The sequence below is a fragment of the Oncorhynchus keta genome, chromosome 30 (assembly GCF_023373465.1).
Source record: "Oncorhynchus keta strain PuntledgeMale-10-30-2019 chromosome 30, Oket_V2, whole genome shotgun sequence".
Lineage (NCBI taxonomy): Eukaryota > Metazoa > Chordata > Actinopteri > Salmoniformes > Salmonidae > Oncorhynchus > Oncorhynchus keta.
The window spans coordinates 26,598,108-26,615,216 of NC_068450.1; the positions used below are offsets into that span (position 1 = coordinate 26,598,108).

At 45.1% G+C, this 17,109-nt stretch overlaps 1 protein-coding gene across 1 annotated transcript in view; it reads right to left on the bottom strand.

The window, feature by feature from the left end:
- LOC118375671 (slit homolog 3 protein-like) overlaps window positions 1–17,109 on the bottom strand; it is a 501,749-nt gene that overhangs the window by 151,757 nt on the left and 332,883 nt on the right. The window contains exons 11-14 of the mRNA XM_052488085.1: window positions 14,948–15,019; window positions 10,431–10,502; window positions 9,265–9,336; window positions 1,229–1,372 (exon numbers count right to left, since the gene is read on the bottom strand). Coding sequence (XP_052344045.1) covers window positions 1,229–1,372; window positions 9,265–9,336; window positions 10,431–10,502; window positions 14,948–15,019 — 360 coding nt within the window. The remainder of the gene's footprint in view (window positions 1–1,228; window positions 1,373–9,264; window positions 9,337–10,430; window positions 10,503–14,947; window positions 15,020–17,109) is intronic.

Here is a 17,109-nt window from a genome sequence, read left to right on the forward strand (position 1 = left end):
TTTTCATGGAGCGGAGCGTGTCTCTGTGTGGCTGCTCACAGGGTTTTGATGGAGGGGTGTGTGTTTTGATGGAGCGGAGCGTGTCTCTGTGTGGCTACTCACAGGGTTTTGATGGAGGGGTGTGTGTGTTTTGATGGAGCGGAGCGTGTCTCTGTGTGGCTACTCACAGGGTTTTGATGGAAAGGTGTGTGTGTTTTGATGGAGCGGAGCGTGTCTCTGTGTGGCTACTCACAGGGTTTTGATGGAAGGGTGTGTGTGTTTTGATGGAGCGGAGCGTGTCTCTGTGTGGCTACTCACAGGGTTTTGATGGAAGGGTGTGTGTGTTTTGATGGAGCGGAGCGTGTCTCTGTGTGGCTACTCACAGGGTTTTGATGGAAGGGTGTGTGTGTTTTGATGGAGCGGAGCGTGTCTCTGTGTGGCTACTCACAGGGTTTTGATGGAAGGGTGTGTGTGTTTTGATGGAGCGGAGCGTGTCTCTGTGTGGCTACTCACAGGGTTTTGATGGAAGGGTGTGTGTGTTTTGATGGAGCGGAGCGTGTCTCTGTATTGCTACTCACAGGGTTTTGATGGAGCGGTGTGTGTCTCTGTGTGGCTACTCACAGGGTTTTCATGGAGCGGAGCGTGTCTCTGTGTGGCTACTCACAGGGTTTTGATGGAGGGGTGTGTGTGTTTTGATGGAGCGGAGCGTGTCTCTGTGTGGCTACTCACAGGGTTTTGATGGAGGGGTGTGTGTGTTTTGATGGAGCGGAGCGTGTCTCTGTGTGGCTACTCACAGGGTTTTGATGGAAGGGTGTTTGTGTTTTGATGGAGCGGAGCGTGTCTCTGTGTGGCTACTCACAGGGTTTTGATGGGAGGGTGTGTGTGTTTTGATGGAGCGGAGCGTGTCTCTGTGTGGCTACTCACAGGGTTTTGATGGAAGGGTGTGTGTGTTTTGATGGAGCGGAGCGTGTCTCTGTGTGGCTACTCACAGGGTTTTGATGGAAGGGTGTGTGTGTTTTGATGGAGCGGAGCGTGTCTCTGTGTGGCTACTCACAGGGTTTTGATGGAAGGGTGTGTGTGTTTTGATGGAGCGGAGCGTGTCTCTGTGTGGCTACTCACAGGGTTTTGATGGAAGGGTGTGTGTGTTTTGATGGAGCGGAGCGTGTCTCTGTGTGGCTACTCACAGGGTTTTGATGGAAGGGTGTGTGTGTTTTGATGGAGCGGAGCGTGTCTCTGTGTTGCTACTCACAGGGTCTTGATGGAGCGGAGCGGGGCGAACAGGCCCTTGCTGATGGTCTGCAGCTTGTTGTCATACAGAGACAGCAGGCTGAGGCTCTGCAGGTCCTGGAAGGTGTTCACCCTCAGACAGTTGATCTTGTTAGCGTTCAGTAGACTAAAAGAACAAGACAAACACAACAACAGCAGGTTTGGAGATCGACTGGAGCCTGACCACTGGTCTACGTGGAAAATAAGTAACCTTGTGTAAGCATGAATGGCTCAGAGGAGCAGGAGCCTACAGGGCATTCAGAAACTATTCACACCCCTTGACTTTTCCCACCTTTTGTTACATTACAATGTGTGATTAAAATTGATTTCGTTGTCCTATTTTTCATCAGTGATCTACACAAAATACTCTGTAATGCCAAAGTGGAAGACAAATTAAAAAATGTGTCAAGAATTCATGGAAAATAAAATACTAATAGTGTATATCTTGATTAGATAATGATTCAACCCCCTGAGTCAATACATGTTAGAATCACCTTTGACAGGGATTACACCTGGGAGTCCTCTGGGTAAGTCTCTAAGAGGTTTTCACACCTTGATTGTGCAATTTGTATGCTATTATTTTCTAAATTCTTCAAGCTCTGTCAAATTGGTGGTTGATCATTGCTAAACAACCATTTTCAGGTCTTGCCCACTGGAGTACCGGATACCCCCGGGGGCACGACCTTTGGTAGCCCATGCGCCTGTCATCCCTGATTTAATAAATCATTTTGACAGTAACCCTCCTAAGAGTCATTCATAAACCTTTTTAATGTCCTTATGGACCAGAGCTAAGTGTTCATTTATTGGGCTTCAGGAATACGACTGAAACAAAGTTACAAATAAATGAATAACTGATTGAATATGGGGATATGAGTGAACAAACTCTATGGTCAAGGCTAGGACGGTGTCAGTGCAACGAGTGATGCTAATCGGGTTTTCAGAAGCGCCTATCAGACCGGGAGCCTAATGTTTCTTCTTTGTGAGTTTTAGTTTAGAAAACGATCTCTCTGCAGAAGCGACAGTTACAGGGAGGGTAAAAACAGCTTAATTGCCGTAGCAACATAAGGGAAACTGGGCAGAAGGGGGTGGTGCTTCAGAAACAGAAGTTCCGCACCATCTTTAATTAAGCCTCTCACATCTTAGCAGACAACAGTACTTGAGGGTTGGAACAAAAAAAAAACAGGTTTGTCATTTGGTTCATACTGGTGAACCGGCGTTTGAGTTGTGTGATTACAATATCAACAGTCTCTAAGCTCTGGTATATCTCGGCATGCAGCATTCAAAACTACGTTTACATTGTGTACAGCTCGACGGACATAAAATGCACAATGTCTCAGGAAAGTCTGGGTTGTGCAGAAAACAGTGGGGCCTGCAACCTGGACCTATAGGCTGTGGAGAAAATATTTGCACACAAAAAGAGAGTTCTTCAGGAGACCAGGGGACCAGGGGCAGGAGACCAGGGGCAGGAGACCAGGGGCAGGAGACCAGGGGCAGGGGACCAGGGGCAGGAGACCAGGGGCAGGAGACCAGGGGCAGGGGACCAGGGGCAGGAGACCAGGGGCAGGAGACCAGGGGCAGGAGACCAGGGGACCAGGGGCAGGAGACCAGGGGCAGGAGACCAGGGGCAGGAGACCAGGGGACCAGGGGACCAGGGGCAGGAGACCAGGGGCAGGAGACCAGGGGCAGGGGACCAGGGGCAGGAGACCAGGGGCAGGGGACCAGGGGCAGGAGACCAGGGGCAGGAGACCAGGGGCAGGAGACCAGGGGCAGGAGACCAGGGGACCAGGGGCAGGAGACCAGGGGCAGGAGACCAGGGGCAAGAGACCAGGGCCAGGAGACCAGGAGACCAGGGGCAGGAGACCAGGGACAGGAGACCAGGGGCAGGAGACCAGGGGAGTCTCTCAAGTTGGATTACATTTCATTTAATTTATCTTGAATATTGCCACCCATTTGTGCTATTAGCCAGACAAACCCCTTTCAACAATAAATAGTTGCTGAAGTTATCCTCAAGCCGACTACTTTTTCATCATTGTTGGCTATTTGACGTGTGAATTTTCTAAAAAGTTCCTAAAGAGCAGCTAAATACAGTATATAGCTATAGATAGTACACTGCATAATGAAACAATCCGTAGTAAGCTCGTGTTTTGAGGGTGGACTGACTGTATTATTTAACATTAATAGGTTGGTTTTACGCACAACAACTTTCTATCCAAGCTGGGAGAGAGCCGAGGACGGTTCATGCAGGTTCAGGTAGGCTATACTGGACAGTTGTACATTCAAAAACAATATATTGGTAGCTGATCAGCATGCTGTTCCATCAAACATTTATTTTACAATCTGCAATGTTTGATACCTGTTCTAGTATTTCTATTTATTTGTCTATACAGATGTAGGATCTCAATTTGAGCCAGTTTGCTACAGCAGGAAAATGATCCTGCAGAAACAGTAGAAATCTGTGATATCCTGCAGAAACAGGAAATGTGAATTATTAGGTGGATTATAATTAATGGACATCTGTGTACAGTAGGTGTTGATAGATTTTTCATAAGGAAATATTCTAAGTGGAAATTAAACTTAAAATACACTACAAGTTTAACTTTTTTAGGGTGATTACATTAAGATCCTACATCTGTAGCTGTCCTTCCCCCATTCTGTCCATTAGCTAATGCAGCCATGTTGTTAGGTGGTGGCCTTCGTTCTGGGAGCTCTGCTGTGATTCTCCACCACCACTAGACCAATCTGTTCTCTCTCTCTCTACCTCTCTCTCTCTCTCTCTCTCTACCTCTCTACCTCTCTCTCCCTCTCTCTACCTCTCTCTCTCTCTCTCTCTCTCTACCTCTCTCTCTCTTGCTCTCTCTCTCTCCCTCTCTACCTCTCTCTCTCGCTCTCTCTCTCTCTCTCTCTCTCTCTCTCTCTCTCTCTCTCTCTCTCTACCTCTCTCTCTCTCTCTCTCTCTCTCTCTCTCTCTCTCTCTCTCTCTGCCTCTCTCTCTCTCTCTCTCTCTCTCTCTACCTCTCTCTCTCTCTCTCTCTCTCTCTCTCTCTCTCTCTCTCTCTCTCTCTCTCTCTCTCTCTCTCTCTCTCTCTCTCTCTCTCTCTCTCTCCCTCTCTCTCTCTCTCTCTACCTCTCTCAATTCAATCCAATTCAAGGGCTTTATTGGCATGGGAAACATGTGTTAACATTGCCAAAGCAAGTGAGGTAGATAATATATAAAGTGAAAAACAACAAAAATTAACAGTAAACATTACACAGACAACAGTTTCAAAACAGTAAAGACATTACAAATGTCATATTATATATATATATATATATATATACAATGTACAAATAGTTAAAGGACACAAGATAAAATAAATAAGCATAAATATGGGTTGTATTTACAATGGTGTTTGTTCTTCACTGGTTGCCCTTTTCTCGTGGCAACAGGTCACAAATCTTGCTGCTGTGATGGCACACTGTGGAATTTCACCCAGTAGATATGGGAGTTTTTCAAAATTGGATTTGTTTTCGAATTCTTTGTGGATCTGTGTAATCTGGGGGAAATATGTCTCTCTAATATGGTCATCTCTCTCTCTCTCTCTCTCTCTCTCTCTCTCTCTCTCTCTCTCTCTCTCTCTACCTCTCTCTACCTCTCTACCTCTCTCTCTACCTCTCTCTCTCTCTCTACCTCTCTCTCTCTACCTCTCTCTCTCTCTCTCTCTCTCTCTCTCTCTCTCTCTCTCTCTACCTCTCTCTCTCTACCTCTCTCTCTCTCTCTCTCTCTCTACCTCTCTCTCTCTCTCTACCTCTCTCTACATCTCTCTCTCTCTCTCTACCTCTCTCTCTCTACCTCTCTCTCTCTACCTCTCTCTCTCTCTCCCTTCCCTTTCTCTCTCTCTCTCTACCTCTCTCTACATCTCTCTCTCTCTCTCTACATCTCTCTCTCTACCTCTCTCTCTCTCTACCTCTCTCTCCCTACCTCTCTGTCTCTACCTCTCTCTCTCTCTCTCTCTCTCTCGCTCTCTCTCTACCTCTCTCTCTCTACCTCTCTCTCTACCTCTCTCTCTCTACCTCTCTCTCTCTCTACCTCTCTCTACCCTCTCTCTACCTCTCTCTCTCTCTCCCTCTCTCTACCCTCTCTCTCTCTCTACCTCTCTCTACATCTCTCTCTCTCTCTCTCTACCTCTCTCTCTCTACCTCTCTCTCTCTCTCTCTCTCTCTCTCTCTCTCTCTCTCTCTCTCTCTCTCTCTCTCTCTACCTCTCTCTACATCTCTCTCTCTCTCTCTACCTCTCTCTCTCTACCTCTCTCTCTCTCTACCTCTCTCTCTCTCTACCTCTCTGTCTCTACCTCTCTCTCTCTCTCGCTCTCTCTCTACCTCTCTCTCTCTACCTCTCTCTCTCTCTCTCCCTCTCTCTCTCTCTCTCTCTCTACCTCTCTCTCTCTCTCTCTCCACCCCCCCTCTCTCTTAGCCTGCCTGACAGTTGACTAACACTGAGCCGAGTTAGTTCAATTATTGAGAGGCTTTCTAATGAGGGTTTGCCGCAGGGAAAATACACACATTATTAGGATGCTCGCAGGGGGAACTAATTACGTTTGGGAGGGATTGGAAACTAAATAGAGAAAAAAACAAAGAAAGAAAGAAAAACAAGGAAGATTTCCCATGTGTTTTTGGGATCGGCAACAGACACTGGTTTGTGGAGTTGTTTTTATTCAAACAAACTTCTATAAGAACAGGCCTATCCATTCCAGGGCCTTATAGTATTTACTTAAACGTAGCAAGTCATTTATATCCTTAGTGTTGATGCCAAGCATACCAGCCAGCCATACCAGCCATGCTAGCCATACCAGCCATACCAGCCATACCAGCCATACCAGCCATACCAGCCATGCTAGCCATACCAGCCATACCAGCCATACCAGCCATGCTAGCCATACCAGCCATACCAGCCATACCAGCCATGCTAGCCATACCAGCCATGCTAGCCATACCAGCCATACCAGGCATACCAGCCATGCTAGCCATACCAGCCATACCAGGCATACCAGCCATGCTAGCCATACCAGCCATGCTACCAGCCATGCTAGCCATACCAGCCCAGCCATGCTAGCCATACCAGCCATAGCCATACCAGCCATGCTAGCCATACCAGCCATGCTAGCCATACCAGCCATGCAGCCATACCAGCCCAGCCATACCAGCCATGCTACCAGCCATACCAGCCATGCTAGCCATACCAGCCATACCAGCCATACCAGCCCAGCCATGCCATACCAGCCATACCAGCCATGCTAGCCATACCAGCCATGCCAGCCATACCAGCCATGCTAGCCATACCAGCCATACCAGCCATGCTAGCCATACCAGCCATGCTAGCCATACCAGCCATACCAGCCATGCTAGCCATACCAGCCATGCTAGCCATAACAGCCATGCTAGCCATACCAGCCATACCAGCCATACCAGCCATGCTAGCCATACCAGCCATGCTAGCCATACCAGCCATACCAGCCATACCAGCCATGCTAGCCATACCAGCCATGCTAGCCATACCAGCCATACCAGCCATACTAGCCATACCAGCCATGCTAGCCATACCAGCCATACCAGCCATGCCATACCAGCCATGCTAGCCATACCAGCCATGCTAGCCATACCAGCCATGCTGATGTCCACTTTACTGGAAACACTCGCTGACATTCCAGGAAGAGAAAGGAACCAATTTCGCCATCATTCATGCCCCATCCATCCTCCAAATCATTACAGTGTGTGTGTGTGTGTGTGTATGTGTGTGATTCAACAAGCACAAACAGCCAGCAGCATTAAAAAGCAGCAGATTTCCTTAAATTAGACCATTAAACACAGTCATTATGTTTGAGCTACGTTTCCATGTCTACATCAATAAAACTAGGTGCGAGAGATCTGCTTTGTAATCAGGTCCAATTTAAATGTTAATGTTGTAGCGTAAGGTGCTCCCTCTCCGGTGAAAGAAACAACAAAAGCATGGTTTCATCCCTCTCTTCCCCCCTGACGGCCACACATTGGCCCAAATGGTCCATTTTACACTCGAAAAGGGGTTTGAGGTTCGACTCTCTCTGCTTCCCTGTGATTGACTGGTTTTAACCCTTTTCCAGAGTTCCCTTTTCGAGAATTTCTGTGAAATCAAACTGTCCACTTAGGAAGCAACACTGATTGACAATAAATTTCACATGCTGTTGTGCAAATGGAATAGACAACAGGTGGAAATTATAGGCAATTAGCAAGACACCCCCAATAAAGGAGTGGTTCTGCAGGTGGTGACCACAGACCACTTCTCAGTTCCTATGCTTCCAGGCTGATGTTTTGGTCACTTTTGAATGCTGGCGGTGCTTTCACTCTAGTGGTATCATGAGACGGAGTCTACAACCCACACAAGTGGCTCAGGTAGTGCAGCTCATCCAGGATGGCACATCAATGCGAACTGTGGCAAGAAGGTTTGCTGTGTCTGTCAGCGTAGTGTCCAGAGCATGGAGGCGCTACCAGGAGACAGGCCAGGACATCAGGAGACGTGGAGGAGGCCGTAGGAGGGCAACAACCCAGCAGCAGGACCGCTACCTCTGCCTTTGTGCAAGGAGGAGCAGGAGGAGCACTGCCAGAGCCCTGCAAAATGACCTCCAGCAGGCCACAAATGTGCATGTGTCTGCTCAAATGGTCAGAAACAGACTCCATGAGGGTGGTATGAGGGCCCAATGTCCACAGGTGGGGTTGTGCTTACAGCCCAACACCGTGCAGGACGTTTGGCATTTGCCAGAGAACACCAAGATTGGCAAATTCGCCACTGGCGTCCTGTGCTCTTCACAGATGAAAGCAGGTTCACACTGAGTACATGTGACAGTCTGGAGACGCGGTGGAGAACGTTCTGCTGCCTGCAACATTCTCCAGCATGACCGGTTTGGCGGTGGGTCAGTCATGGTGTGGGGTGGCATTTCTTTGGGGGGCCGCACAGCCCTACATGTGCTCGCCAGAGGTAGCCTGACTGCCATTAGGTACCGAGATGAGATCCTCAGACCCCTTGTGAGACCATATGCTGGTGAGGTTTGCCCTGGGTTCCTCCTAATGCAAGACAATGCTAGACCTCATGTGGATGGAGTGTGTCAGCAGTTCCTGCAAGAGGAAGGCATTGATGCTATGGACTGGCCCGCCCGTTCCCCAGACCTGAATCCAATTGAGCACATCTGGGACATCCACATGTCTCGCTCCATCCACCAACGCCACGTTGCACCACAGACTGTCCAGGAGTTGGCGGATGCTTTAGTCCAGGTCTGGGAGGAGATCCCTCAGGAGACCATCCGCCACCTCATCAGGAGCATGCCCAGGCGTTGTAGGGAGGTCATACAGGCACGTGGAGGCCACACACACTACTGAGCCTCATTTTTACTTGTTTTAAGGACATTACATCAAAGTTGGATCAGCCTGTAGTGTGGTTTTCCACTTTAATTTTGAGTGTGACTCCAAATCCAGACCTCCATGGGTTGATAAATTAGATTTCCATTGATCATTTTTGTGTGATTTTGTTGTCAGCACATTCAACTATGTAAAGAAAAAAGTATTTAATAAGAATATTTCATTCATTCAGATCTATGATGTGTTATTTTAGTGTTCCCTTTATTTTTTTGAGCAGTGTACATCAGTAGTACTGTAGTTGCAGAGAAACAAGTCAAACGGTCCCTTTGGAATCTCAGCTGAGCCGTGAGGTGGAGAATTATAGTATCAGGAAAGTAAAAACCAATAGGCTACAACGTTCTGCTACACATAGAAACACAACCAATAGTGTTTTGGTCATTAGTTATAGGTTGTTTTTAAGGAGATGTAAATGTGGCTCATTTGGCCAATATCTCTCGCTTTACTGATGGTGCTGGCTGAGCGGGTGGGCCCTAAAGGGTTACACACCCAATGCATACGGACGGCCGGTACATTTCTCAAGCGTCTAATAAATAAAAAATATCTTTCTGGTCACTTGTCTGTTGCCAGATTTTCCAAAGGGAGACCCTGTGTACTTACAGCAGCTGCAGAGAGACAAGCCCATCAAACAACCTCTTAGGAATCTCAGCTATCTTGTTCCCGTACAGGACCCTGTGGAGACACGTACATAGTGCAGACATTGTAGATTATCTCAACAAGGATGGATCAGTGTGTGTGCATGTGTGTGTGTGTGTGTGTGTGTGTGTGTGTGTGTGTGTGTGTGTGTGTGTGTGTGTGTGTGTGTGTGTGTGTGTGTGTGTGTGTGTGTGTGTGTGTGTGTGTGTGTGTGTGCCTGCGCCTGTAATTCTACATGTGTACTATCAGTTTCCCCCAGTACTCCCATTTCCAGCCTGACATTACATGACATGTACACTTATATTTCATGACATTCTGAGCAAATGAAGTCTCTTTCAGCCCGGTGCTGTTATTGGCGTCAGGCCTCCAGACACACAGTCTGTTTAGCAAATGGCTGCCTATTCTCTATATAGTGCACTCGTTTTGACCAGGACCCATAGTAGGGCACTTAGTGGGGACTAGGGTGCCATTTTGGATGCAGACCACAGACATAGGAAGATGAATCCCCTGTTCTGTCTGCTGATTGGCTATATTAATATGCAGAGGCTTGTGTGTCCGCTGCTGTCCGTCGGGCGGCGTCTTTGTCACATCACTACAGTGATTTAAAAGGATTCTTTTGTTAAGCTCCCACCGTCACATGACTATTTGTACAACGTTTAGCCTAACCACTGTGTTGTGCTGTTAGACACTGGGTTCTAATTTGCTTTGCCATGCTCCACCTGGCTGTCCTACCATCTTAGAGTCAGCTGTCATGGAGGAGCACCGTGCCACCACCACCAGACTCTAATTATCTCCCCGCCAGTGAGACTGAAGACGTCTTTATTTATTTCTACACTGTGTGTGTGTAAGTGTGTGTGCATGTGTGTGTGTGTGTGTGTGTGTGTGTGTGTGTGTGTGTGTGTGTGTGTGTGTGTGTGTGTGTGTGTGTGTGTGTGTGTGTGTGTGTGTGTGTGTGTGTGTGTGTGTGTGTGTGTGTGTGTGTGTGTGTGTATGTGTGTGTGTATGTGTGTATGTGTGTGTGAATGTGTGTATGTATGTGTGTATGTATGTGTGTGTGTATGTGTGTGTGTATGTGTGTATGTATGTGTGTGTGTATGTCTGTGTTATGATGCAGCAGCATATTCACTTACAGTGAAGTCAGGGAGCGTAAACCAGTGAAGGCGTCAGCAGCAATGTCAGAGACTTGATTCTTGCTCAGGTCACTGGAAGAACATTGGAGATAGAGAGAGAGAGAGCTAGAGCTAGAGATCACAGCAAAATCACAGAGCAATACTCAATCATGAAGTATCAAAGTCAAAGGAACTGAATAATATTAAGATAGACAACAGATGGAATGAAAGTAGTGAGGAAACCTAACAACAACAAAAAATAAAGAAATAAAAATGAAATCCCTTTTAGACAACTTCCAGGACAAAACGTTCCACTGTAATAGTGAAGGTGTAGACTTGGCAGTAGAAAACCTAAACAGTATATTTGACCTCTCAGCTTCCCCATCGAATCTAAAAATGTCAAGCAGACAACCTGAGAAAATGAACAACAATGGCAAATGGTTTGATGAAGTATGCAAAAACCTAAGAAAGAAATTGAGAAACCTATCCAACTAAAAACCAGAAAACATGAGCCTACTCCTTCAATATGGTGAATCACTAAAACAATACAGAAATACACAACGGAAAAAGATGGATCAGCACATCAGAAATCAGCTCAATGTAATTGAAGAATCCATATAATCGAACCATTTCTGGAAAATTGGAACAAACTAAACAAACAACAACATCAAGAGTTATCTATCAAAAATGGAGATGTGTGAATAAACCACTTCCCCAATCTTTTTGGCCCTATAACAAAGAGCAAACAGCAAAAATATATAAAGACTACCAGAACCCACTGGATTTTACAATTACATTTGATGAGCTACAGGATAAAATACAAACCCTCCAACCCCAAAATGCTGTGATGTTGATAATATCCTAAATACAATTATACAATACACAGATCACAAATTCCAAATAGCTATAAAACTATTTTACATAATCCTTAGCTCTGGCATCTTCCCCAATATTTGGAACCAAGGACTTATCACCCCAATCCACAAAAGTGGAGACACATTTTACCCTAATAATTACCATGGGAACAAATGGGATCCCTTAACGCTCCAATAACGTTAGCGGGATAGATTGAAATTGCAGCGCGCCAAATTCAAACTACAGAAATATAAATATTCAACATTCACGAATATATAAGTGTAATACATCAATACATCATACATCAAGTATCACAATTCAGAAAAGACAACCACCTAAAAGGAAGTGATGCCCACACATCCCACTACTCTCTTACAGAGAGATTAACCTAGAGAAGAGTCCCCTCAGACAGCTGGTTCTGGGGCTCTGTTCACAAACACAAAGAAACCCAACAGAGCCCCAGGATAGAAACACATGTAGACACAACTAAATTAAACTAAACTAAAGCAAAAAGATAACTACTTGACACACTGGAAGAATCAGCCAAAAAACAGAGCAAATTGGAATGCTATCTGGCCCTAAACAGAGAGTACACAGTTGGAGAATACCTGACCACTGTGACTGACCGAAATTAAGAAAATCATTGACTATAGACAGACTATGTACTTAGTGCTCATAGCCTTGCTATTGAGAGAGGCCGTCATAGGCAGACCTGGCTCTCGAGAGAAGACAGGCTATGTACCCACTGCCCACAAAATGAGGTGGAAACTGAGCTACACTTCCTAATCTCCCGCCAAATGTTTTACCACATTAGAGACACATATTTCCCACATGTTTTATTACGCGTCTTGTCTCGTGTATTGTTGTGCATTTGTTATTACGGGTCTCGCCCCGTGTATTGTTGTGCATTTTTTATTATGCGTCTTGCCCCGTGTATTGTTGTGCATTTTTTATTATGCTTCTCGCCCCGTGTATTGTTGTGCATTTTTTATTATGCGTCTCGCCCCGTGTATTGTTGTGCATTTTTTATTATGCGTCTCGCCCCGTGTATTGTTGTGCATTTTTTATTATGCGTCTCGCCCCGTGTATTGTTGTGCATTTTGTATTGTTGTGCATTTTTTATTACGGGTCTCGCCCCGTGTATTGTTGTGCATTTTTTATTATGCGTCTCGCCCCGTGTATTGTTGTGCATTTTGTATTGTTGTGCATTTTGTATTACGGGTCTCGCCCCGTGTATTGTTGTGCATTTTTTATTATGCGTCTCGCCCCGTGTATTGTTGTGCATTTTGTATTGTTGTGCATTTTTTATTACGGGTCTCGCCCCGTGTATTGTTGTGCATTTTGTATTGTTGTGCATTCTTTATTACGGGTCTCGCCCCGTGTATTGTTGTGCATTTTTTATTATGCGTCTCGCCCCGTGTATTGTTGTGCATTTCGTATTGTTGTGCATTTTTTATTACGGGTCTCGCCCCGTGTATTGTTGTACATTTTTTATTATGCGTCTCGCCCCGTGTATTGTTGTGCATTTGTTATTTCGGGTCTCGCCCCGTGTAGAGTATTGTGGGTCTCGTCCCATGTATTTATTATTGTTTTCCCTGTGTTTTTGTACACATGTGTCACGCCTTGGTCTTAGTATTTTGTGTTTCCTTTATTATTTGGTCAGGCCAGGGTGTGACATGGGTTTATGTTGTTGTATTTCGTTGTATTTTGTATTACTGGGATTGCGGCTGAGTAGGGGTGTTGTATGGGCTTGGCTGCCTGAGGCGGTTCTCAATCAGAGTCAGGTGATTCTCGTTGTCTCTGATTGGGAACCGTATTTAGGTAGCCTGGTTTCGCTTTGTATTTCGTGGGTGATTGTTCCTGTCTCTGTGTAGTTTCACCAGATAGGCTGTAATTAGGTTTCACTTTCCGTTTGTTGTTTTGTATTTTGTATCGTTATTTCACATGTCACTTTTTCTATTAAAGTCATGAGTAACTACCACGCTGCATTTCAGTCCGACTCTCTTTCGACAAACGAAGAACGCCGTTACAACATGTTTTCTTTGGGCTTCGTCTCCATGCCTTTTCATTTCATGTTGTGTATTTTGGGCGGAGTATTAAACCCCCCTATTACGAATTCCTGCGCCTGTCTCCAATCATTTATTCAACGTGACAGAATAACCCACCCTAAATGGAGACAGCGAGAATGTCCCGTCCAATGCCGACGCAACTGGGAAGCTGAAACTGGCCCGTCCACCGCCTCAGCTTCGGCAGCTGCAACTGGCCTTTCTGACACCGCTGCAACTGGTCCGTCTGACACCACCGCAACTTTGGCATATGCAACTGGCCCGTCAGATGCTGCAACTTCGCAGCTTCAACTGGCATGTCCGACGCTGACACAACTTCAGCAGCTGCAACTGGCATGTCCGACGCCGACACAACTTCAGCAGCTGCAACTGGCATGTCCGACACCGACACAACTTCAGCAGCTGCAACTAGCATGTTTTGTCGCCAACACAACTTCAGCAGCTGTAACTGGCATGTCCGACGCTGACACAACTTCAGCAGCTGCAACTAGCATGTCCGTCGCCGACACAACTTCAGCAGATGCAACTAGCATGTCCGACACCGACACAACTTCAGCAGCTGCAACTAGCATGTTTTGTCGCCGACACAACTTCAGCAGCTGCAACTGGCATGTCCGACGCCGACACAACTTCAGCAGCTGCAACTAGCATGTCCGACACCGACACAACTTCAGCAGCTGCAACTAGCATGTTTTGTCGCCGACACAACTTCAGCAGCTGCAACTGGCATGTCCGACGCCGACACAACTTCAGCAGCTGCAACTGGCATGTCCGACACCGACACAACTTCAGCAGCTGCAACTGGCCCGTCTGAGGACAAAGCAACTTTGGCAGCTGCAGCTGCAGCTGGCCCTGACCAAACCGTTTCATGTTCCTGTGGTCTGGTTCCTCTCTAGGTTTCTTCCTAGGTTTTGGCCTTTCTAGGGAGTTTTTCCTAGCCACAGTACTACTGCTCATTCCGTGCACCAGTTCCGGAGGTCTACGTCACCGGCATCTAGGCGTCACTGAACTGTCTCGTTACGCACACCTGATTCCTATTACCCTGATTAGTAATTGTATATGTGCCCTCAATTCACCATTGTCTGGTTGATTATTGTTCCCATCTACGTTGGTCTGTGAGTACCTGTGCTTTGTTATTTCGCCTTTGATGCTGAGTGTATTGTGCACTTGTTATTGTGCATTTGTTACGACAGGTCTCGCCCTGTGTATTTATGATTAGTTTAACCTCGCTCTTTTGTTTGGGTTATACATCCCAGTGTTTTTGTATATGTGTTTGTTCTGGACTTCGTCCCCTTGCTTTTCCAAGTCATGTTGTATATTTTGGGTGGAGTATTAAACCCATTTATTTCGAATTCCTGCGCATGTCTCCAATCATTTATACAACACAACATTGAATATATAACAGACTCACATCCTATTGAATTGAATATACACATAACACTCACATCCTTTTGAATTGAATATATAACAGACTCACATCCTATTGAATTGAATATAAAACAGACAGACTCAAATCCTATTGAATTGAATATAAAACAGACAGACTCAAATCCTATTGAATTGAATGTAAAACAGATAGACTCACATCCTATTGAATTGAATATATAACAGACTCACATCCTCTTGAGTTTCTTGTATGGAGAGAAGGCTCCAGCAGGGATGTTCTTAATCAGGTTCTGTTCCAGACGACTGATGGGGAGGTGGAAAGAGGGAGAGGAGGAGAGGAGGAGAGGGGGAGAGGAGGAGAGGAGGAGAGGGGGAGAGAAACATCAGTTTACTTCAGAGAGAAATACATTCTCAATTATCCTGGTCTTTCGGATAAATATACAGCATGACTCTGAAGGGAGAAAGTGTTTGTCTGAGTGTCTGTTCATGTCCATGGCCTCCTGCTCCTCTTCCACCTCCTTCTTAAATCAAATGTTATTAGTCACATACGCATATTTATCAGATGTTATTAGTCACATACGCATATTTATCAGATGTTATTAGTCACATACACATATTTATCAGATGTTATTAGTCACATACACATATTTATCAGATGTTATTAGTCACATACACATATTTATCAGATGTTATTAGTCACATACGCATATTTATCAGATGTTATTAGTCACATACGCATATTTATCAGATGTTATTAGTCACATACACATATTTATCAGATGTTATTAGTCACATACACATATTTATCAGATGTTATTAGTCACATACACATATTTATCAGATGTTATTAGTCACATACACATATTTATCAGTTTTTCACAATTCCTGACATTTAATCCTAGTAAAAATTCCCTGTCTTTGGTCAGTTAGGATCATCACTTTATTTTAAGAATGTGAAATGTCAGAATAATAGTAGAGAGAATTATTTATTTCATCATTCATTTATTTCAACACATTCCCAGTGGGTCAGAAGTTTACATACACTCAATTAGCATTTAGTAGCATTGCCTTTAAATTGTTTAACTTGGTCAAACATAACAACTTTGGAAGTATGCTTGGGGTCATTGTCCATTTGGAAGACCCATTTGCGATCAAGCTTTAACTTCCTGACTGATGTCTTGAGATGTTGCTTCAATATATGCAGATAATGTTCCTTCCTCATGAAGCCATCTATTTTGTGAAGTGCAGCAGTCCCTCCTGAAGCAAAGCACCCAAACAACATGATGCTGCCACCCCCGTGCTTCACAGTTGGGATGGTGTTCTTCGGTTTGCAAGCCTCCCCCTTTTTCCTCCAAACATAACGATGGTGATTATGGCCAAACTTCTATTTTTGTTTAATCAGACAAGAGGACATTTCTCCAGAAAGTACAATCTTTGTCTCCATGTGCAATTGCAAACCGTAGTCTTGCTTTTTTCTGATGGTTTTGGAGCAGTGGCTTCTTCCTTGCTGAGCGGCCTTTCAGGTTATGTCGACATAGGACTTGTTTTACTGTGGATATAGATACTTTTGTACTTGTTTCCTCCAGCATCTTCACAAGGTCCTTTGCGGTTGTTCTGGGATTGACATGCACTTTTCACACCAAAGCACGTTCATCTCTAGGAGACAGAACGCGTCTCCTTCCTGAGCGGTATGATGGCTGCGTGGTCACATGGTGTTTATACTTGCATACTATTGTTTGTACAGATAAATGTGGTACCTTCAGGCATTTGGAAATGGCTCCCAAGGATGAACCAGAATTGTGGAGGTCTACAATGTTTTTTCTGAGGTCTTGGCTGATTTCTTTTGATTTTCCAGTGATGTCAAGTAAAGAGGCATTGAGTTTGAAGGTAGGCATTGAAATACATCCACAGGTACACCTCCAATTGATGCAAATTATATCAATTAGCCTATCAGAAGCTTCTATAGCCATTACGTAATTTTCTGGAATTTTCCAAGCTGTTTCAAGGCACAGTCAACTCAGTGTATGTAAACTTCTGACCCACCGGAATTGTGATACAGTAAATTATTGTCACGTTGTTCTTAATAATGATGATGGTCGGACCAAGGCGCAGCGTATGTTGAGTTCCACATATTGTAATGAATAAAGTGAAACTTAAGCAAATACAAAACAATAAAGAATAAATGAACCGTGACGACAATGCAGTGCTAACAGGCAACTAAACATAAACAACATCCCATCAGGTGGAAAAGAATGCTACTTAAGTATGATCCCCAATTAGAGACAACGATAACCAGAGGCCTCTAATTGGGAATCATACACAAACCCCAACATAGAAAATGAAACCTAGAACCCCACATAGAAATGATAAACTAGACTAAAACCTCTAGTCAC